The sequence below is a fragment of the Phytophthora sojae genome (genome assembly GCF_000149755.1).
Source record: "Phytophthora sojae unplaced genomic scaffold PHYSOscaffold_1, whole genome shotgun sequence".
Lineage (NCBI taxonomy): Eukaryota > Oomycota > Peronosporomycetes > Peronosporales > Peronosporaceae > Phytophthora > Phytophthora sojae.
In genome coordinates this window covers 13,092,347-13,113,502 of record NW_009258115.1, presented here as the reverse complement: position 1 = coordinate 13,113,502, position 21,156 = coordinate 13,092,347, and the positions used below count along the sequence as shown (strand labels likewise).

General features: G+C 48.3%; 7 protein-coding genes across 7 annotated transcripts; 5 read left to right on the top strand and 2 right to left on the bottom strand.

Annotated features, from left to right (window-relative positions):
• Window positions 1-36: 36 nt before the first annotated feature.
• Window positions 37-228, top strand: PHYSODRAFT_471782 (hypothetical protein; the record flags this gene model as incomplete). The annotated part of the gene is made up of 1 exon (XM_009519677.1): window positions 37-228. One exon carries the CDS (start codon window positions 37-39, stop codon window positions 226-228), a length of 192 nt encoding a protein of 63 aa, XP_009517972.1.
• Window positions 229-3,489: 3,261 nt separating this feature from the next.
• On the bottom strand, window positions 3,490-4,317 carry PHYSODRAFT_474857 (hypothetical protein; the record flags this gene model as incomplete). Its single annotated transcript, XM_009519676.1, is given in 3 exon segments — window positions 3,490-3,706; window positions 3,794-4,065; window positions 4,078-4,317. 3 exon segments carry the CDS (start codon window positions 4,315-4,317, stop codon window positions 3,490-3,492), a joined length of 729 nt encoding a protein of 242 aa, XP_009517971.1.
• A 2,428-nt stretch (window positions 4,318-6,745) lies between these two features.
• On the top strand, window positions 6,746-7,369 carry PHYSODRAFT_471825 (hypothetical protein; the record flags this gene model as incomplete). The annotated part of the gene is made up of 2 exons (XM_009519675.1): window positions 6,746-7,036; window positions 7,133-7,369. 2 exons carry the CDS (start codon window positions 6,746-6,748, stop codon window positions 7,367-7,369), a joined length of 528 nt encoding a protein of 175 aa, XP_009517970.1.
• Window positions 7,370-7,403: 34 nt separating this feature from the next.
• PHYSODRAFT_473627 (hypothetical protein) lies at window positions 7,404-7,907 on the top strand (the record flags this gene model as incomplete). The annotated part of the gene is made up of 1 exon (XM_009519674.1): window positions 7,404-7,907. A coding segment is annotated over one exon (504 nt), but the record flags the coding sequence as incomplete, so codon positions are not given.
• A 265-nt stretch (window positions 7,908-8,172) lies between these two features.
• Window positions 8,173-8,355, top strand: PHYSODRAFT_476438 (hypothetical protein; the record flags this gene model as incomplete). Its single annotated transcript, XM_009519673.1, has 1 exon — window positions 8,173-8,355. The coding sequence occupies one exon, from the start codon at window positions 8,173-8,175 to the stop codon at window positions 8,353-8,355; it is 183 nt and encodes a 60-aa protein (XP_009517968.1).
• A 7,932-nt stretch (window positions 8,356-16,287) lies between these two features.
• On the top strand, window positions 16,288-16,802 carry PHYSODRAFT_324019 (hypothetical protein; the record flags this gene model as incomplete). Its single annotated transcript, XM_009519672.1, has 3 exons — window positions 16,288-16,329; window positions 16,419-16,500; window positions 16,570-16,802. The coding sequence occupies 3 exons, from the start codon at window positions 16,288-16,290 to the stop codon at window positions 16,800-16,802; spliced, it is 357 nt and encodes a 118-aa protein (XP_009517967.1).
• A 1,572-nt stretch (window positions 16,803-18,374) lies between these two features.
• Window positions 18,375-19,103, bottom strand: PHYSODRAFT_470188 (hypothetical protein; the record flags this gene model as incomplete). Its single annotated transcript, XM_009519671.1, has 1 exon — window positions 18,375-19,103. The coding sequence occupies one exon, from the start codon at window positions 19,101-19,103 to the stop codon at window positions 18,375-18,377; it is 729 nt and encodes a 242-aa protein (XP_009517966.1).
• Between the last annotated feature and the right edge of the window lie 2,053 nt (window positions 19,104-21,156).

Below are 21,156 nucleotides of genomic sequence, written 5' to 3'. Positions count from 1 at the left end.
GGGAACATTCTGAGCAATGGAGCAACTCGTGGAGAGATGGAAAGCGCGGTACCACCTAGGCCTAAGGTTACGGAGGAGATGAAAGAATACATTCATCGCATGGACGAAAACGCTGTACCTCCTCGGCTCATCTGGAGCGACTTACTGCGCGCACCCGACGTGCCTAAGCCAGTTCTAGGATACCCGTCCTACACCCACGTTCAGCGCAGTGTGAAGCATATACGATGACTACAAGGAACGAAAAACTCGATTGTTCGCACTACGGAGCTGGTACGGTCAAAGGCGTTCGTGTCAGATATAGATCCCGACACAGCTTTCGTTTTTGGAAATCATAAAGATCAAGATGGATTCCCTTTTGTGGGCAATGGAGAAGATGACGAACCTTTGATTTTGGAAATTACGATACTAAAGCTTATGAAAAAAAAGAAACTTCGAGAACAGTTTCTGATTTTCCATTTGGACGCTACCTACAAGCTGAGCGACTTTGGCTACCCTGTCATTACCTGTGGCTTCAATGCCACGCATCGCATTTACCGACTCGCCTCTTTATTCATTGTAAGTCAAATAACACAGAGCGAGTACTACGAGGCGATCGCAACTATCTCCAAGGTTTTTCAGATGCACATGAAAACGAGACTCAGAATTGGCGCGGTCATGGGGGACGCAGAGGCCACCCAGCTCAATGCGCTTCCAACTATTACGGGGTTTGAAGACACCACCTATTTGATGTGTTTTTTTTCACGTGCTTTACAACGTGCGGAAGCGCATCCGGCATCTACTTGATACCGTTCGTGGAGTAGTTTACCGTGGTATTCTTGGCATGCACTACACAACTAGCCAGAGCAAGTTAATGACGGTGTGGGCTTGCGTGTCTAGTGATTGGAAAGGTGACAATCGGCTGTGGAGTTTTATTGAGTATTTCGATTCTCAGTGGCTTAGTAGCAGATTTTGGCGATGGCAGATCTTACATCCTCCTGGTGGATTCGCAACGACGAACAATCCATGTGAAGTTTTCAACGCAAGTATCAAGCGTTTCACGCTCCGCAAGGCTGTGGATACGGGGCGCCTTATACTTAAACTTCTCACTATCGCGGAAGGCACCTCAATCTGTGTTCAGTCTAGTACTACGTCCGCGCGCCCACCCCCACCTCAAGAGGCTAAAAAGATTGCGAATGTCCTCATGTCATCGAACCGTGTTGCTGTTTTCAATACGGGTGAGCCGTCTATCGTACGAGTGCAGTACCTAGGCGATGGAATAATCGGCGATGACAATATTGAAGAAGTTACGGGCATTGGGGATTCACGGACGCCTGCAACTCAGACCAGTGGTATGATGCTCTCAGAAGGCTGCTCGACGGACGCTGAGAAAAGGTCGGCGGCCACGTTTTACCGCTCCGCTGTAAAGTGGTCTGTCCGACGGGCCGGGTATACCGCCGGGTGGATGGGTAGTGCGAATTAACACGTTCGAGTGTATGTGCCCCTACTTCACAATTTTTTAACGTGTTCCCACGTGATCTGCGGCCGTGTCGCGTTCGGTTGAAGTGTTCCAGGCGTTGGGGGTCAGCACCTTAAGTTCAAGAACCGACGGATTCGCCGTACCGGTCAACGTGACCCAAAGCCAGGGTTCCGCCCCTGCTACGGATCGCGCCCTTGGCTCCATTCGAGTCGGTGGGTCCCAGCACAGATTCGGTGATCGATTCTAGTCTATTGGAGCAGAATGGACTTGTCAGTTCAATCGTTCAGGAGTTTCTACACAATCATGTGGCCGATGTCTATAATGTGGATTGCTCACCCTTGACGAGCGCGAGTGTTTGGGATGCCAGCAACCACATTGGGGCCGGGACCTTCACCTTCGATCAATAACCGGTGTCCAGATTAGCGTGACCGGACTGCCTCCGCAGAACACTGACTTTGACGGTTTAGCACTGTCTGTTCCTTCAGATGCCATTCCAATATCGCCGCCGGCACACATTCAGCAAAATGGTTTAACCTCGTTGTTGCATGAGACGAATCCACCCCCTGAAGAGCGCGTTCCCTTCCACCTCCCACGATGACGCCCACCGCTTGCGTCTCATGCGCTGCACACTCAGTACTACGGTTGTTTCTAGGAACGGACGCTAGTCCGCGATAAATACACATGCATGTTTACTTGTTTAGAATTTTTTTAAGTCGCTCCAAGCTATATGGAACCATCTAAATAGCAAGCCGATGAAAGGCTATTACATTTCTTACTCGTCTGTGTAGTAAATTTCAATCGCTATTGTTCGTCATATGGCTCTCAGGCCTCAAACTATGTATTTTGCATGATGGCATCATGCGAGGTAGCCATCGGCCGCAATATCTCTACAACTATCCTCGTTGCCGTAGTTTTACACGGAAATCGTATGAAGGAACTTTGAACTTGTTCGTTTTTACCACAGTCTAAGTACTCAAAATAAGCTTCCCATGGATCTTGTAGTTTGTTTGTGTACCGTATAATACTTCTTCCATCCGACACCCAATCTTCAGTGGTTACACAGGGTTACTCTTGTTTATAGCCAATCAAACCACTCCATATCGATATTTTCAAAAATATGGTGCTAAGTGATTGATCAATAATGATCGTCAGATATAAGACCTTGTCGGATGGAAGAAGTATTATACGGTACGTGCGTAGTTCAAATTAGTATGTGTGGCTCCGTCGCAACACCTATTCGCCATATTTAGAGATATTGCACCTTCAGCTGTGCCCGTCCATACTTGTAGACTAGAACGCTTATCGTGTAAGACAACGATATAGCCTAATACACACTTAACAAACTTGAAATCTCTTTACCTGCTACTATCACCAATATCGACAAATCATCCCCCAGTCGTTGCTGAATTTTGATCCCTGCCTCATAAATTTTCAATATGAATGCATTTCTTCATTGGAACACGTATAACACGCTAATAGTTAGACGTCATGATAAACATTGTCGGTGTAAACCTGGTACAAATTTTAAGACCGAGACGTACGACATATTTTATAATTGTACTTACCATTGAAAATCCGGTACGCGTTTTGATCGCTAGCCTTCATTTTGCAACTTTTGCATTGAAGTAAGGCTGCATTGTGTTCTACTTGCCAATGTCTATACGACGTGATAACTGCGTAACCCTCTTGCCTTGATCTAGCTGCATAATCCACCGAAGTCTTACTAAAATCGAAACTATAACCTTCAACACCATTCACACAAGATGTGCTAGAGAAATATGATAACGCACGTTACGCAAGCTCAAACGCAATAGTTACCGCTACATTAGCTCTTTTGAAAGAAAAAAAACTTTATTCTGTTTTGCGTTTGCGCTTACGATTTCTTCCTTCTCTTTACGGGCGTTGAAAGCTTTACGTCTAGCAGCAAACACGGGATCCTTCTCTAGTTGACGCAGAAAATGTTTCTTCTCCTCCTCGAAGCTGCTATAACTCCACCTTCTACCTTCCATCGCGCAAAATGCCGGTAAAACACGCTACCATACATCCCTCGACCCCTTTATGACTGCTGCCGCAGCCCGCGTAGCGTAGCGATGAGCGAACACTAGATCTTGGTGCAGGATGACGACGTTTCCCCCAACAGCATCCCACCGATTTTTCGTCGGAGTTCCCTTTTGGTAACCTCGCGTTACCTCATGGTAAACCAAGTGGTTCACGAAAACTACGTCCTCAGGATGCTGGATGACGACAAAGCTTGATGGGCATGCTAGTATTCAATTTAGCGAGTTCTTCGTGTTGCGTACTCACACCGCACGAGCGTCTTCCAATGTCCTGAAGAACATCCATATTTTAAAAGCGCTTTTCTGGCAGGGAGGAAGGTAAGCCACCGTCCTCCCGTGATCGGCAAGCATGGGCGTTTCCCTGCTGCCAACCTGCAACCACATCTCGTGGGGAAACACGTGCGCAAGCGCATCGCCAACGTCCAGTCTTGAATGATAGCCTGGAATCGTTTGCACGCACTGATCCAGTGGGCCCTCCACACCCACATCGTAGAAGGCTTGCGCTCTATCCTCGATGTACGTCGCAATCCTCGAACGTGATGCGAGTTTGAGCTAGGCACGGACGTGAGCAGACGTCAATGGTAGACGCCCGACCTTGCGGTACCCAGCGGCTTCATTGCTTGCTCCAACGTACACAAGGACAGCAGCGTTGGTATTGACAGCATCGGCAAAAGAAAATGTAGATTCAATGTAGAGATCGCGAGTACGTCCTAGCTTTTGCAAACATGCAGCAATGTCTACATTATTTCCACAGTATTCTTCCTCGCCAACCAACGTCTTCAACCTCTTCATGAGTGGGTCCATTGCGAAGGGTCCCACGGAGCTCACCGAGCGCTGGTGCTGGTGCTGGTCGTTCTGGCCTACGTCTTCTTCGTCACGGAGGACCGCTGGCGCCGGCGCCGCTGCAAGTATCTAGTCCTGCTCCCTCGTCGTCGTGGCACCGCTGCAGGTGCTGCTGGGGTTGGCGGTCTGCGCCCTGTTGGCGCCGCTGGCGTTGGTTCTGCTGCTACCTGGCGGTGCCTCTTGGAGTGGCTCTGGCTGGCCTGTAATGTTTTCCTTAGTGTGCACCAGAGTAATAAAAGTATGGATGCAGCTGCGGCTCTTTTTTCTGTCTTTTGGTGGTCAATATGCGTGTATACTGCTGTACTAACAGGTGTACCTTTACTCTGTGGGAAAGTGCCAGTAAGTTCGGTTTGGTTGGCCAGTCTTCAAAGCCGTTTTTCTCAAAGCAAATCATAGATGAAAATGATCATTTCGTTTGGCACGGTCTCTTATGGTTCAGGAGAAGTGGTGAAAGTTTCCGGCTGTCGCGTTTATACCGATAGTGTGCCTCCCAAGCACCATAATCTCGTTGCGGTGGTTTTTCTTTTGCATTGAACCTGCAGTAGAACACAGCGTGGCGTTTGCAGTTACTACATCTTGTCCCTAACGGTCAGCACGTCGCCAATCACATATCTTATTGGCGCCCTAGCTGCAGAGGAATAACAAGGCATCCCAGACAGAGCGGGAGCGATGCGACCGTGACGTAGCCCAAGAAAGAGCAGAAAGCGACCGCGCAGTGGGTCAACAGAGGGAAAACATGACCGCAAGCTTAAAGAGGTACATGAACGAAGCGTCCAAGCTCGTACTGAAGTGGAGTGTCTTTAGGATGACACCACGAACGCTGAGCGCGAGTGTGGTGAGTGAACGTTGCGATAAACCCCAGCATTAAAAAGAAGTGCGAATAGAAGCACGCCAAAACACTTATTGACCTTTAGTCCCCGATGCAGGGATTTTCCGTCCAATTACGCTTTGCATGTGTCGCGTGGAGTTTGGTTCGGATGCGACAGCTATTTACCGTAGCCATAGAACCTTCGTGTAGCGGATTCAGCTTTTCCAAGGTATTATAGTAACGGTTTTTTATGCCTCATCTGCTTTTCTTCGCTGAGGATAGCACGATAACCGAGGGGTCCTCAGTTCTAGACGGGGACCTGCTGCCTAAAACGAGGATTCGTTGGTTCTAGACAGCTGGATTCCATGCGTACCCCTGTAAAGCCGGCCCAATTACTCCAGATAGAATTATTTGGTCGTAGTGGGTGTCGATCCTAAACATACAGGCATATATAATCTGAGGTTATACTATAATGCAAAAAGTCACAGAGATATTGCGCACGCCGAATGTAGCCATAGTATAGTGATCCGCGGCTACGCCGTTTTCTTTCGGCTAGTTTGAAGCACTCAAGGGTCGTCGAGGATCGGTATTGTGGAAACTGACAGATTTGGCAGATTTGCAAAATTAGAGACATTTCGCACACCGCGGGGATACGCTGCAACTCACAACCCACTCGAAACCTATCGCCACCGCTTAAAAAATGGAGTGTCCCGGAAGGCCCACCGGTTCCTGATGAATTAGTTGAAATATAAATAATCGTTTGTTTTCGTCGCACGATTGTGATTTGCAACTTATCTACTGCTTTGATTTGGTCGATACTTTTGTGTCGTCTTTCATCGTAGCGCAGCTGAACTGAGCTTGCGTTTTTACAAACTTCAGGATGGAGCCCGGGGCGCGTTTCGCGGCACATGTGGACAGGTTCAAGGAGCTGGTGCTGCAAATGGAGACGATTGGTGAAGCTCTGGACGAGACTCGCCAACTCGTGCTGCTGCTGGGCAGTTTGGCGGAAGAGTACCGGATGATCAGTACCGTACTCGAGAGCACGCCGAACATGACGTTGGCTTACGCGATCCAAGCTCTGTCTGGTATTGAAGTCTCGGAGGATTCGACATCGGCTCGGGAGAAGGCATTTGCAACGAAGAAGGAGTTCCGCAAGCGCGGGTTCTCCGGGAAGTGCTTCGACTGCAAGAAGCTCGGGCACAAGGAATAATAGTGCCGCAAGAAGAAGACCTATGAGGGGCGTGGACAAGTCGTGCAGGAGGCGTCGGACTTCGCGTTCACGGCTACGGGTGTAATCAGCGCTAGGAAAAAAATTATTTCATATCAATAGTACTGCTATTTTTTGTACGGAATTATTAAGTATTGTAATATTTGAAGAAGCCATATTATTGATATCGACACCGATATATCTGTAATATTATATTTGTCGGTTCGGTCCACGCGGACCGGTCAAAACGACAACTTGAGTGGCTCTGGAGAGGCAACAGCAAGCTTTCTCCACCGTACAACCAAGCTGTGCTTCGCGCACTCACTCTCTCATTTCCTATTCGCCCTGCTTGGGCCTCCACCGTTTTCCACGCTATGACTTCGACCACGAACCGCGACCTCTGTCGCTTCTTCTACGCGGCGACAACTGACCACTACTACGCCTGCAACTACTGCGGCACGCGCCGCAAGCAGCTTCCCTCAAGTGGCTACGCCAACCTGCTCAGCCATCTCAAGGACAAGCCCCCCAACTACGTCGAGGACTTCGTAGCCCATCAGCTCAGCCAGGCTGGATCTCTCTCCGCCTTTGGTTTTGTCAACCCGACGGCAGCCAACATGTACTGCTGGATGGCGTGGGTCGTCGACCGCAACATGCCCCTCAGCGAGGTCGACGACCCAATCACCCGGGCGATGTCTGCCCTAGATCCCACCTGCTCGAAGACCCTGAAGATCTACCTGGCTACTACGAAGGCGCTTGTCGAGGGCATGATCGGTGTCGACATGCGAGGGGTGTGCGGCGCCATGTACGACGGTTGGACGTGCAACTTCGAGCACTATGTTGCTCTATTTGGCGTGTTCTGCAAGAACGGGAAACTTGAGCAACCGCTCCTTGCTATTGCACCAATGGGAGAGGGCGATCTGACGGCTCCAGCGCATTGCGCATTCATCACGCGCGTGTTCGAGAAATACAACCAATCACTGGAGAGCTTGGCGTTTTGATTGGCGACGATTGCGCCACCAACCGAGCAACTGCGACATCCCGCTGATTGGCTGTGCATCTCACCGCTTTAACTTCGCGGTGAACAAGTACCTGGAGGACTACACGGACGAGGTGAGCGCAGTGAGCGCGCTGATGCAAGCGTTGCGCACCATCAACAATCGCGCTGCGTTGAAGGACGAGACGAAGCTGTCGCCGCTGCGCCCGAACGTGACCCGTTGGGGCTCAACCTTCAAGATGTTGGCGCGCTATGTTCGTATCCGGGACGATATCAAGCAAGTAGAGGCTGTCTTCGATCTCATCCCCAAGGCGGCAATGCACGAACGTATCAAGAGCCTTCTCGAGGACCTACGGATTTTCGACAGCGTCACCGTTGCACTCCAGTCCGACGACCTGTCACTTGCAGATGTGCGTGTGCTTTTCGACTCTATTGTTGAGCGCTTTCCGCTGCTGAAGCCAAAGCTCGGCCCCACGGCAAGCATCGTACACTCTCCCAGCTTCGAGACGGCTGCTGTGAAGGTATGTTATTATTTTCAGTAATAATCATGTGCTACTAACGAACATGTTATTTGCCTGTAATATCCAGGTTATTAATGGGGAAGGCCGGTTGACAGCCGATGAGCGCAAGGCCATTCGTCATTTCGAGTTCTCAACAGCGCCAGCGGCCGTTGGGGATAAGCGCAAGGAGAGGGACGAAGACGACGACGCGCAGAAGAAGAAGAACTTCGCGACCGCCGTCCTGAAGGCTAAGAAGATGAGCGCAGCGCATGGTGGGCTATCGCTGTACTCGGAACTGCTGAAGAGAATGCCCCCTACGAGCAACCGCTACGAGCGCCTCTTTTCTCAAGCCAAGTTGGTGATCACGCCACAGCGGGCGTCGTTGTTGCCTGAGAACTTTGAAATGCTGATGTTTTTACGTACGAACAGGCGCTACTGGGATGTCAACACGGTCAACGATGCCTATCGCCAACTGCGGGGCTCCTCGTAAGTGATTCCGCATTTGCGGAGAGCGACGTAAGGTCTTGCAATACATTGGGTATTTTGCAATGATTATCTATTATTCTTGCTGCTATTGCGTTATTTATTATTGTGATCTTGGTCCAGGAAATACAATATAGTATGGTATTTTCCGAGCCCTGGTTGTAATGGCGAAGTCGGAGTGGCTTGTGGACTCCGGTGCCAGTTCGCACATGGCCAGCGTCCGGGACAAGTTCGTGTCCATGACGGAGCTGAAGACGCAGGTCCGCATCACGACCGCGGACGGCACAAGATCGACGCAGTTGCAAAGGGCACCGTTGGATTGAAGTTGATGGACGGGACACCCGTCACATTGTCGGATGTTCTGTACATCCCGGAAGTTGATGGGAGCCTCATTTCGGTGTCGAAGCAGGCCGAGAAGAACGTCGACGCGCAAATCAGCAAGGACAAGTGTGTCTTTTGCTTTGGTGGCGTGACGGTGATGGAGGTCAGGCGCTGTGAAAATGTCTACAAGCTGAAGACAGTGGGGGACGAGGTGTGTCGTGCGGCGACGACATCTCGTAAGGAGCCATGGGCCGTCGTGCACGCCCGTCTTGGCCATATCCCATACAAGCGCTATGAATAGGTGTTGAGCATGGTCGATGGGGTACCGCGCATCGCAGGTGACGTGTCGACGAATAACGTGTGCGCTGGATGTTGCATAAGAAAGATGCGCGCTGACGACTTCCCACGTCACCCTGACAACTTGGTCAAGAGTGCAGGTGTACTCGACTTGGTGCACACGGACGTCATGGGTCCGATGCAAACCAAGACACCTGGAGGCTGCACATACGCAGTGGCCTTCATCGGTGATTACTCGAGATGTACTTCATGAAGGCGAAATCGGAGGTGCTCTCGAAGATCAAGATCTTCAAGGCAGCAATGGAGAACGCAACGGGCAAGACGATCAAGCGCCTGCGTTCGGACAATGGCGGCGAGTACACGGGCAAGCTGTTCAAGGCCTACCTCGACCGCAGCGGCATCAAACATGAGAAGACGATGCCGTACGCGCCTCAACAGAATGGACTGGCTGAGCGCATAAAGCGAAGTTTGGTGGAGATGGCGCGCTGCATGCTCTACCATGAAGGAATCGACTAGACGTGGTGCGCAGAATCTGTCAACACGGCGGCTTGGATCATGAACCGGATCCCGAATTCGGTGACCATCAAGCCACCCCACGAGATCGTGCATCGAACCAAACCGCAACTAGGGAACATGAAGGAGTTTGGCGCACTTGGCTACGCCCACATCGCCGATGAAAAGCTTCGGGAGCTGGGTGCGAAGGCGTTCAAGTGTCGGTTCTTGGGGTACGAAGATGGTGTGAAGGGATACCGCGTTCTCAACGTGGCGACGGGAAAGGTGCAAATCGTGCGCACTGTGAAGTTCATGGAGACGACTGAACCCGACCACCTGATGACACGTCTGGAAATCGACGACGATGAAGAACCGATTGCCACGGACCCAAGCTCGGAACGAGTACCTGCACTAGTGCCTGTTCACGATGTTTCGACTGAAGTTGAAGTTGTCGTCCCGACTATGTCACCGAATGACGTGACGACAGGTGGAGCAATCGTTCCTTACACTACCCATCCGATGATTACTCGGTCGCGTGCTCGTCATATTGAAGAGACCAACGATCCTGAGGAACCCGGAGCTCGCAAGAAGCAAGTCGTTGCGCCATCCGAGATCAGGACGAAGCGTCAGAAGGTGGACCAAGGTCGCACCAAGTCGGACGACAACCAGCTTGCCATCGACGGAGGAGGTACCAAGGTCGTACCAAGATGCGATTACGAGTGAGGATCGTGCCCTATGGAAGGCAGCGATCGCAAGTGAACTCAAGTCGCTGATGACGAACAAGACATGGAAGTTGGTACCCAAGCCCAAACACCAGCGCGCGATTGACTGCCGCTGGGTGTTCGCGTTGAAGCGTGATGAGACGGGGAGAGTCGTTCGGTACAAGGCTCGTCTCATTGCCAAGGGGTACTCGCAGCGACTTGGGACCGACTACGAGGAGACCTACTCGCCGGTGGTGTACCTGAACTCTATCCGTGAGAAACTCGCGAAGTGCTGCGCCGACGGAATGGAGATTGACCAGTGTGACTTCGACACTGGGTTTTTGTATGGAAAGCTCGAAGAGAAGATCTACTTGGTGCTGCCTGAAGGCCTTCGCGAACTACTGGATTTGGCTGAAGCTCAATGTGAAGATGACGTCGTCTGACTGCTACGGCAGAGTTTGTATGGACTCAAGCAAGCGTCTCGCGTATGGAACGGGCCGATCGACGCGCATCTCAAGAGCATGGGATTTCAAGCTGCCGATACTGACCCGTGTGTCTATAGGAGAGGTGCATTGTGTGTCTCTACGTCGATGACATGCTGATTGCATCTCGCCAGCGGGCCATCATTGATTCGGTGAAGGCAGGCATCGCGGACAAGTTTCGCATCAAGGACCTCAAACGCGCTCGATTCATCCTTGGCATCGAGATCGACAATGACATGGAGGCCAAGACGCTGCCAGCGGGCGTATACCAAGTCGATCATCAAGAAGTTCGGTCAGGAGAATGCGAAGCCGTGTCTGACTCCACTCGACCCAAGTGTCAAGTTGACCAAGGCGGACGAACCCCAAATCGAGGAGGACAAGGCCAAGATGAAGTCGAAGCCGTATCGCTCTCTCGTGGGAAGTCTGATGTGTCTGGCGTGTGGAACTCGACCGGACATTTCAGCTGCAGTGGCCAAGCTGAGTCGTTTTCTGGAGAACCCCGGTGAGAAGCACTGGGATGCTGGTATCCGTGTGGTACGGTGCCTGTTGAAGACTAAGAATCTCGGAATCGTCTACGATGGATTGCTTGGCACGGAGCTCGTCGCGTATTCGGACGCCGACTGGGGTGGTAACCGCGACGACAGACGCTCAGTCAGCGGAATGATTCTGATGATGTGTGGTGCCCCCGTGGTTTGGCGCTCGACTTTTCAGAAGACGGTCGCGCTGAGCTCGACTGAGGCGGAGTACATGGCACTCAGCGAATGTGTGAAGGAAGTGGTGTGGATGCGACTACTACTCAAGGATTTGGGTGCTGAACAAGATGGACCTACGGTGATCTACGAGGACAACCAAGGTGTCATGGCGTTGACGAAGAATGTCGGCTACCAAGCTCGCACCAAGCACATCGACATCCGCTACCACTTCATCCGCGAGAACATCACGAGTGGTGTTGTGGAACTGGACTACATTAAGTCCAAGAAACAGATCGCTGATTTCCTGACCAAGGGGCTCTCGACGAAGGCTCTTCGCTACCTACTCGAGCACAGTAACATCACTGTGATGCTCGGGTAGACTGCGAATTGAGAAGGGGTGTTGCGATTGTACACTCCGCAGTCTAGTTGTGTGTCTCCGTATCAAGCCACGTGCTTGCTGTGAAGTTGTTGCCGATTGTAGGCAATTGTGGTACACTTGGTGGAATACTTGGATCTGATTGGCGGAGCCCCAAGATTTGGCACTTCTGATTGGCTGACAGAAGGCAAGTTGAAGTTGACTTTCTGGATACGATCTGTAACATTTACTTTTGGATCCCCAGCATCTGATACTTGGAAGTAGGAGGTGTGCGTTGGTACGATTCCTGTTTAAGCATCGGAGACTAGGCTATGATAGTTATTTTGGCCTAACTCATTCTAATTCACTTTCGGATTTCCTTCCTAACCAACACTCGACTACCAAGCCTCGCCCATATAATCTCAAGTGGCAGCGTGCAGAGCAGAAAACTTCTTTACAAATTCAGACACACAACGCCGCTGCACTATAACTTCCTTGATGTGGATTCTCTTCCTTGGAGTGATGACGTCTTTTTCAGCGTCAGTAAGTTATGGCTGCTGCAACATAATGTTCACGCAACAATAGCACTCATCCACGTAATTACGGGTCAAGCGTATGCCAGGTTAGGCGTACTAAGTAAATCGCATGTAACTCATGACGCGGGTGTCAGGATCAGCCCGTTTTGTAGCAAGTGTGTACTGTTCACCACGTTAGATCTGCTCCGTAAAAAATATAGTCGGGGCGGCGGTAGGGACACAGAAATCCATCTTCCAAAATCAAAGTGGGATATGAGCCTCAAATGCTCCCAATACAACATCATGAAAAGCGCACCAATGCTTCGGAACATGGTGGCGGGTGTGAACGTTTTCAACACCAGACTTTGTATTTTTGTGCAGACGCGTGACTCGACTAACGGTGATAGGAAGGATGGATCTTATTTCCCGATCGGATAAATGCTGTACTAGACTTAGCACGACTGCTGCCATTCCTTGCCCCCGTAGCTTCTGTCCCAGGAATCCCAGTCGCTCTGATCTTTTTTACTACACCATCGACTGGTTTCCGATGGCTTGAAGACGTGTAGGTTCTTCTCGATCAGGTATTTTCTGTCGTTTACGCCGAGGAAAGATTGTTGGCACCCCTTCCCCGCGTCGATGCATCTTGCCACGTTAGAAGCCTAGCTGAAAATTGAAAGTTCTACCTCGTCTGTAGTAGTTTCATCTCTCGATAAGATGAATCAGATTAAATATATATATATATATATATTTGCTAAGTCTCTCTGTTCGTCTGTGCGGCCATGCCAGACTTTTGATTGGCTTTATACTGGGAAAGCAGCTTTAGCTGGCTGAACAGCCTGACCAATTATATTTCGGCCGGGGTCTTCGCCCCCGGCCGAGCGCACCTTTAAGTTCTTCCATGCGTTTTGTACAGTAAATTGGCCATTTTTTTAGGAAGGTGCTACATCAGATTTTAAAAAACTGCCACCAATTTCATGTTACATTAATCTCCTACCGTTGTTTATCAATCGCCACACAAAGGAAGTATTACTGTCCTCCCAGACCAAAGTTTCGCCTCTAGTTTGTCATATCTCATTACGTTAACATGAGACATATAGCTAATTGAGAGGCACCGAGATGTCAATGACTACCAAGGGGGTACAACTTCAGTATTACCTTATGTGACACGTTGGGCGATGAAACTACATGTATTCTATTATTATTAGCATTGAAAATATTTTCACTACTTCGTTGTGGTACATTACAATCAGGTCGTAGAATGCACTACACCACAATAAATCGACGATGCTAAGTAAAAATCATGCTGGACTACTCTACCAAATTGCATAATTTAAATGCTGAGCGTACTGCAATACGAAGTATCAATAAGAAGATAAATAAACCCATCTACTTAGCTTTATATCGTCTACTCTTTTGATTACTATTGTAGCATATATAAAATTAATGCAAAAAAGTCGGAATGATCGAAAATATCAGCTTTTCATGCACTGGAGGAGCAATTCATGACCATGCGGCTGGTGCGCCACAACGTGGCGCACAAAGTCGCAATTGGGTGTTACGCATACCAGATTTCGTAACTGTTAGAGTTACTAGTGACTCACAAGTGGCTACAGTCACTAGTAACTCTAACAGTTACGAAATCTGGTAGAGGTTTGCATACTTCCTCGACTTTGGTGTGCTCTCAAACTCGAAGCTGCCGTTTTCGCTAACAAACCGTAAGATATACAAACGGCTACATACATTTACGATCACCACACCGTGTCGTCCATACACACTTAGGATTCATATTGGCTGAAAACAGCATCTTTTAGCCAATGAGCGACATGCATATTAGCGGGATTAAGTCATTGAAAGACTCCTATCTTAAAATATTACAATTAGGAGAGTCAAAAACATAAAGTATAAATAGAAGTTATCATTTAACCCAAAAACACTATTCGAATTGGATTAATCTATACTCAGAGACCCGAGTATATCATTAACTCTAGATAAAACTAAGTTACGCTTCCTCGTGCACGTTCGCACACGTGTAAGTTATGGTAGTGGGTCTACTTTGCCCACTACATATATGTTAGAATTACAATTCGAACATTGGCAGATCGGTATGTTTTGTGTTTAAGGCACCATAGTACACTTCTGTACATGATATCTCCAAGTCATCTTTACTCGAGTCGTCTTCATCGACCAAATACCGCAGATCTGCTTGGTTTGATATCCTATATACATCAAGAATATCGCCTGACTTCTTCTGCTGGCAGCGGTGGCGTCCACTCCGTTGCTTGAGTCGGCCGCGCGTAGCCAAAACGTGCGTGGCAGCTGCACCTGGACGGGCAGCTTGGCCCGCTGGCCGCTCGTCAGCAACTTGGGAGGCTTCGATACTTGACGACGACGCTGTGTCCGAAAAGGAGCTTACGCAGCTGCAAGCTGATCATCCCCATTCCAGCAGCTGGACGCGCGGTTGTAGAGTGTTGAAGCCGTCAGTACTCGAGCTGCTATTGCGATGCCCGGGTACTTTACTCGCTACCGCTATACTCGTGCAAATAGTGCCGATCTTCTCAGGAGTAATTTCGCGTCAGGAGTAATGTCGCGTCAGGAGACGCGGTATCGTACAGCCTTCAAACTTACTTCGTGCATTTCCGCCAGGTCAAACGCAGGTCGTAGACTTGGGGTGCACGTAACGGCGCATTTCCTCGTTCCCGCATAGCGACCCGCGCTGACAGAACTGGTGGTCACCCGTCCATCGTGGCGCTCTGCCTGAAGCTCTTTTGCCGTGTGCGGAAGTGGTGGTCGACCAGTCGCAAGTGCGTTAAACTAATTCTAGCGTTTATATTCGACTTCACAGCTAAGTCGTTGTTAGTTTTTTAACATATTTTATAACAGTGTCTGTTTCAACAGTTTGGTTGCCGTTGAGCCTCTATCTTGTGCTCCAACGATGCGTTTCCATTATTAAACAAGTGTTTAAAGTGAATTGAATAGTAGCGTGGTGTGCCTCAATAAAGAAGACTGCAGAACTTATAACTTCTTTCAACTCTATTTGCGTTTGCTCTGGGTTCTTTTTACGAACTAATACAAATAATTTGATGATTAATTTATCTTGGAAATTGTATGCAAGTCGGGTATTCTTTATTGATGCCTACTACTGTATTCAGAAGAATGCATGAAAATATGCAATTGATCTACACGGTACGAATGACGATAAGGTAAAGATTGGATATAGGGTACGTTCCGCTCGAGGTTTTTTAGAATAACGAAACAAACTTTGGTTTGAAAATTCGAACCTATTTTGCAACGTTTTTAAGTATCGAGCCGTCCCTCACATTTTGGATCTCCTGTTGCATGACGCAAGGGGTGGTTGATGTACCGTAAGCTGGGAGCTCATTGTAAAACCCGTAGAAAGTTCTTGCCCTATATAAATTGTTGGCAAACTTCTGAGTTTTTACCGTAAACTTGATCACTGATCACTGATCACTCATCCATAATTTGGCGATTTGAAAAAAATGCGCGGTTTTCTCTATACAAAAAGTAAGAAAAAGACGGTGTGTCATCCCTATGTATCTAATCTAGGCACTGTTTTTATTGTGCTTTGCAGACTTTTTGGTTCTTTGAACTGTAATTCATACGACTTATCGAGCACGATTTATCTATAAATCGTACTCAAGTACGAATTGCTGTAAGTCGTGGATGGTCCATCAGTACTAAGTACTGCACATACACCATCTCCTGCATGATATGCTACGCATGATGCTACTGCAAATGGGATGGCCCGTACTAACATGTATGTACACATGTATGCTACTTTACGGTATGTAGGTTAGAGTCGAACCGCAATAACGCAGAGAACATTGAGAAGCGTAGAGTGTTTGGAGAAGCGCTTCTAAAACACGAGCGGGAGGGGGCTTTTATTGTGTACTACGATGAGACCAATTACAATCTTTATTGTAAACGGTCCCAGGGGCGGGCGCCAATCGGAGAGCGTGCTGTGGTGAAGCTTCCGCCGTCAAAAGGCGCTAACCTGCAGCTTCAGTGTGCTGTCTCGCCTGAGGTTGGGCTAGTTCATTACGAGAAGAGGCGTGGGAGCATCAAGATGGATGTTAATGCAGACTTTGTGGACTCCATCTATGACGCTGTCAAGCAGCACGATGCCACATGTACAAGGAGCACTTCGTGGGAAAAAATTTCGTGGTGATCTTAGACAACGCACCTGCCCACAATCAGACCGAGAATCTCGTCCGCGATCGATGTGATCTGGTGCTGCTTCGGCTGGGCCCCTATTCGCCAATGTTCAATCCCATCGAAGGTACGTGAGCTTACGCTACATCTTACTCTCTGTGTGCTCTAACAAGCTGTGTTTACCTACAATTGGCAGGCTGCTTCAGCGCCTTGAAAGCACGCATCAAAGCTTACCGTTCGCTCAGCCACGAGGAGATGATGAATGTTCCCTACGGTCAGAAGACCGAGCTGCGAATGCAGCTACTCGAGAAGGCAGTCGAGCATGCGATGTCATGTATGGATCACCGTCTGGTCAATAAAATGGCTCGCCACTGTGCGCTGTCCGTGGCGGCCGGCATCCGCGGCGAGCCCATGGAGTACGGGACTTGAATAAATATCACGAGTGACCTAATTAGCGTCAAACTTTTCATCACTGACCGTTAAGGGGAACATATGTTTTCTGATGAGCCTTTGCTACTGTGACTTTCATGAAGCGAGCGCAGCGAGCCAGCCTGCGGTTTGGCAGTCCGTGCGCGAAGCACGCGGATGCAAACCCAGGACCCAGCATTGCCCTCCTAGCAAGCGGAGGCGACGCATGCGAGCCGGAGCGGGCTTTTTAGGGTTCTGTCCGAGCGAGCGTAGCGAGCCTTTAGGGTTTAGGAGATTGCGCGTAGCGCGTAGCAGGGGATAGTATAAGCTAGTATTTTAAACATATGTTCCCCTAAACGGTCAGTGATGAAAAGTTTGACGCTAGCTGGGTCACTCGTGATATTTATTCTACGGGACTTAGCTGTGGACTCAATCCACTTTGGTGTACAAGCCAAAATTTTGAGTTTAGTTTTTTTAATTTAATTGTAAATTTTGGCTCCCATTCCATTTCGGTTAACACTACCGAATTTCCTTTGTAATAGGGCACCCCCATTACAGCGAGACGAAAAACAGATCAAGGATTTGAAAAACAAGTGTAGAGCTGGGGCGCAAATCTTAGCAGGTCTCAATCCTGCGAAAGAAGATATCGATTTCAAAGATTTGCAAATGAATCTGCACAATGCAGTAAAAAATAGCAGCCCAACCCTACCTTTTTAATCTGGATCCACGGTGGACCCTGGAATATAGTATTATTCGACCCGTATTGACTTCTTACGTTCTCGCCATCACTATTAATAATAATAGGAATGGTTTCTTCACCGTTTGCGATAGTTTCACTGTTCTGTGTGCCGTGATATCTGCACAAGCCTTGAGCAGACACTTTTCTATTTCGAGTTTTGGCTTTAGATGGTGTTTATACATGTAAGTGGGTTTGTCGATGCTACCGGTGTTGCATCTCAGTTGTGAAAGAATTCTGGAAAGTCTTTAGAGCCAGAAGGTGCACGTTTATCCACGCGTGCCCTTTGACAAAGGATTATCCTAGTCGTACATTCTTGCAGTTCTATTGGTCAATCACCTATTCTTAGGATGTGACAGGGGTGCCCTATTACAATGGGAATTGGCGGGTGTTGGAGTTCAGGATTATAATCCTGCTTCAATCAGGATCCGTATGTTTCCCGTCCAGGATTCGTCCAGGATTTTAAAACATCTGCTAGTAGTAGGATCACATGGGGAAGATACTTCGGAGACGATGAAAGATTGGGAAGATTCACGCGAACCATGATGCAGGTCGTTTCAGCATAACTATTGAATATTGACATGAAGGCAGTCGTGAATGTAGCTGCACTTACGAAGCCAGTGTCAATGAGATGTTATCATTGACAGACGTGTCAACAATTCCAGAGCTCCTAATGCTCGCCACGGGTCTACAGAAGCGACTTGTAGAGAGAGACAGCGATTTAACGTGCATTGTTTTCTCCAAAAATGAAGTCGGAGCTAAATAAGTGGCTTATAAAGGCAATAAACCATGCAAAGTGTATTATCAAGTCGTGAGGACGGTCGTGGGTCATTTCCTTCACGGTTACTTTTCCCCACCTACTCAACCGTGCTTGCAGGCTCGTCTTTTATCAACCGTCCTGTGAGCACGTAGTAGAACAGTTCAAAGCGTCGTTTCGTCAGCACTGCCATGTCCGTGGCTTCAGACGCTCTCGAGAGACTTCGGTTGATGAACATCCAACAAACGTAGACTCCGCAACTAAATAAATCAAACTGAAGTGGATCATTGTCGACTTCGATGCGAAATGCGGGCAAAACCTTGGTTTTTAAGCTCATCGCGAGAACTTCAACTACCGACGTGAACTCCTTCTGGTTGACAGGATCATAGCAATGTATCGTTTTGGAGTGCGTGTCGACAACGATACTGCACCAGTGAGCGTTGCTGAAGTTAATTGGGACGAAGATGGTTTTTACCTCCAACTCAGCTGCTTGATTTCCAACAAGCTTGAGAATATCACTCGACATCACCTGATGTTTCATTTTGCGCTTGCCTCTTGTCGTTGCGGATTGAAATCCAGCAAAACGTGCAGACGGGATATCATGACAAAGCCGATCACACAGAGCGTGGATATACGCGTCGTTCAGGTATTGCGGTGGTACTGCACGGTACAGCATAGCGAATTGGTACCCAGGGACCTCAGCAAATCCGTCGATCTTGCTGTACGGATACGTGTTGATCACTCGGTCCGCAACTTCGTTAACTGTATCGTGGTAGGTCGCCGGAAGGGACGGTAAGACTTTCTCTCGTAACCAAAGGTACAGCGCCATTCCTTGCTCGGCAGCTTTCTTGATATTATCAATCTTTCGGAATATCTCAATTTGTTGACGAGAGAACACACCAACATTTTTAATGACTACTACATCAGTTGTAGTACGCTGAGGCTCATTAGTGGACAGACATTCGTTGGTGTCGCCCTCATCGAGGACAATAGGGTCCGCGACGGTATTCGATAGAGGGAGGACATCCAAGCACGCTCGTAGTAACTTTTCCGGGAGTAAGTAAAATGCGTCAAGGTTGAGAATGGGGTTCTTCTGCCTTTTGAACTTGGGTTTCCGGTTTGCTTCTGCACCAAACTTGACACAAATACCAGCAAGTCGCCGTTGCAACTCAGAGAGGCCGGGTTTTTCTTCGTCCAGAGTTTGAAGTAGGTCAATCAGCGTAGATTTTAGGAAGGTGCTACATCAGATTTTAAAAAACTGCCACCAATTTCATGTTACATTAATCTCCTACCGTTGTTTATCAATCGCCACACAAAGGAAGTATTACTGTCCTCCCAGACCAAAGTTTCGCCTCTAGTTTGTCATATCTCATTACGTTAACATGAGACATATAGCTAATTGAGAGGCACCGAGATGTCAATGACTACCAAGGGGGTACAACTTCAGTATTACCTTATGTGACACGTTGGGCGATGAAACTACATGTATTCTATTATTATTAGCATTGAAAATATTTTCACTACTTCGTTGTGGTACATTACAATCAGGTCGTAGAATGCACTACACCACAATAAATCGACGATGCTAAGTAAAAATCATGCTGGACTACTCTACCAAATTGCATAATTTAAATGCTGAGCGTACTGCAATACGAAGTATCAATAAGAAGATAAATAAACCCATCTACTTAGCTTTATATCGTCTACTCTTTTGATTACTATTGTAGCATATATAAAATTAATGCAAAAAAGTCGGAATGATCGAAAATATCAGCTTTTCATGCACTGGAGGAGCAATTCATGACCATGCGGCTGGTGCGCCACAACGTGGCGCACAAAGTCGCAATTGGGTGTTACGCATACCAGATTTCGTAACTGTTAGAGTTACTAGTGACTCACAAGTGGCTACAGTCACTAGTAACTCTAACAGTTACGAAATCTGGTAGAGGTTTGCATACTTCCTCGACTTTGGTGTGCTCTCAAACTCGAAGCTGCCGTTTTCGCTAACAAACCGTAAGATATACAAACGGCTACATACATTTACGATCACCACACCGTGTCGTCCATACACACTTAGGATTCATATTGGCTGAAAACAGCATCTTTTAGCCAATGAGCGACATGCATATTAGCGGGATTAAGTCATTGAAAGACTCCTATCTTAAAATATTACAATTAGGAGAGTCAAAAACATAAAGTATAAATAGAAGTTATCATTTAACCCAAAAACACTATTCGAATTGGATTAATCTATACTCAGAGACCCGAGTATATCATTAACTCTAGATAAAACTAAGTTACGCTTCCTCGTGCACGTTCGCACACGTGTAAGTTATGGTAGTGGGTCTACTTTGCCCACTACATATATGTTAGAATTACAATTCGAACATTGGCAGATCGGTATGTTTTGTGTTTAAGGCACCATAGTACACTTCTGTACATGATATCTCCAAGTCATCTTTACTCGAGTCGTCTTCATCGACCAAATACCGCAGATCTGCTTGGTTTGATATCCTATATACATCAAGAATATCGCCTGACTTCTTCTGCTGGCAGCGGTGGCGTCCACTCCGTTGCTTGAGTCGGCCGCGCGTAGCCAAAACGTGCGTGGCAGCTGCACCTGGACGGGCAGCTTGGCCCGCTGGCCGCTCGTCAGCAACTTGGGAGGCTTCGATACTTGACGACGACGCTGTGTCCGAAAAGGAGCTTACGCAGCTGCAAGCTGATCATCCCCATTCCAGCAGCTGGACGCGCGGTTGTAGAGTGTTGAAGCCGTCAGTACTCGAGCTGCTATTGCGATGCCCGGGTACTTTACTCGCTACCGCTATACTCGTGCAAATAGTGCCGATCTTCTCAGGAGTAATTTCGCGTCAGGAGTAATG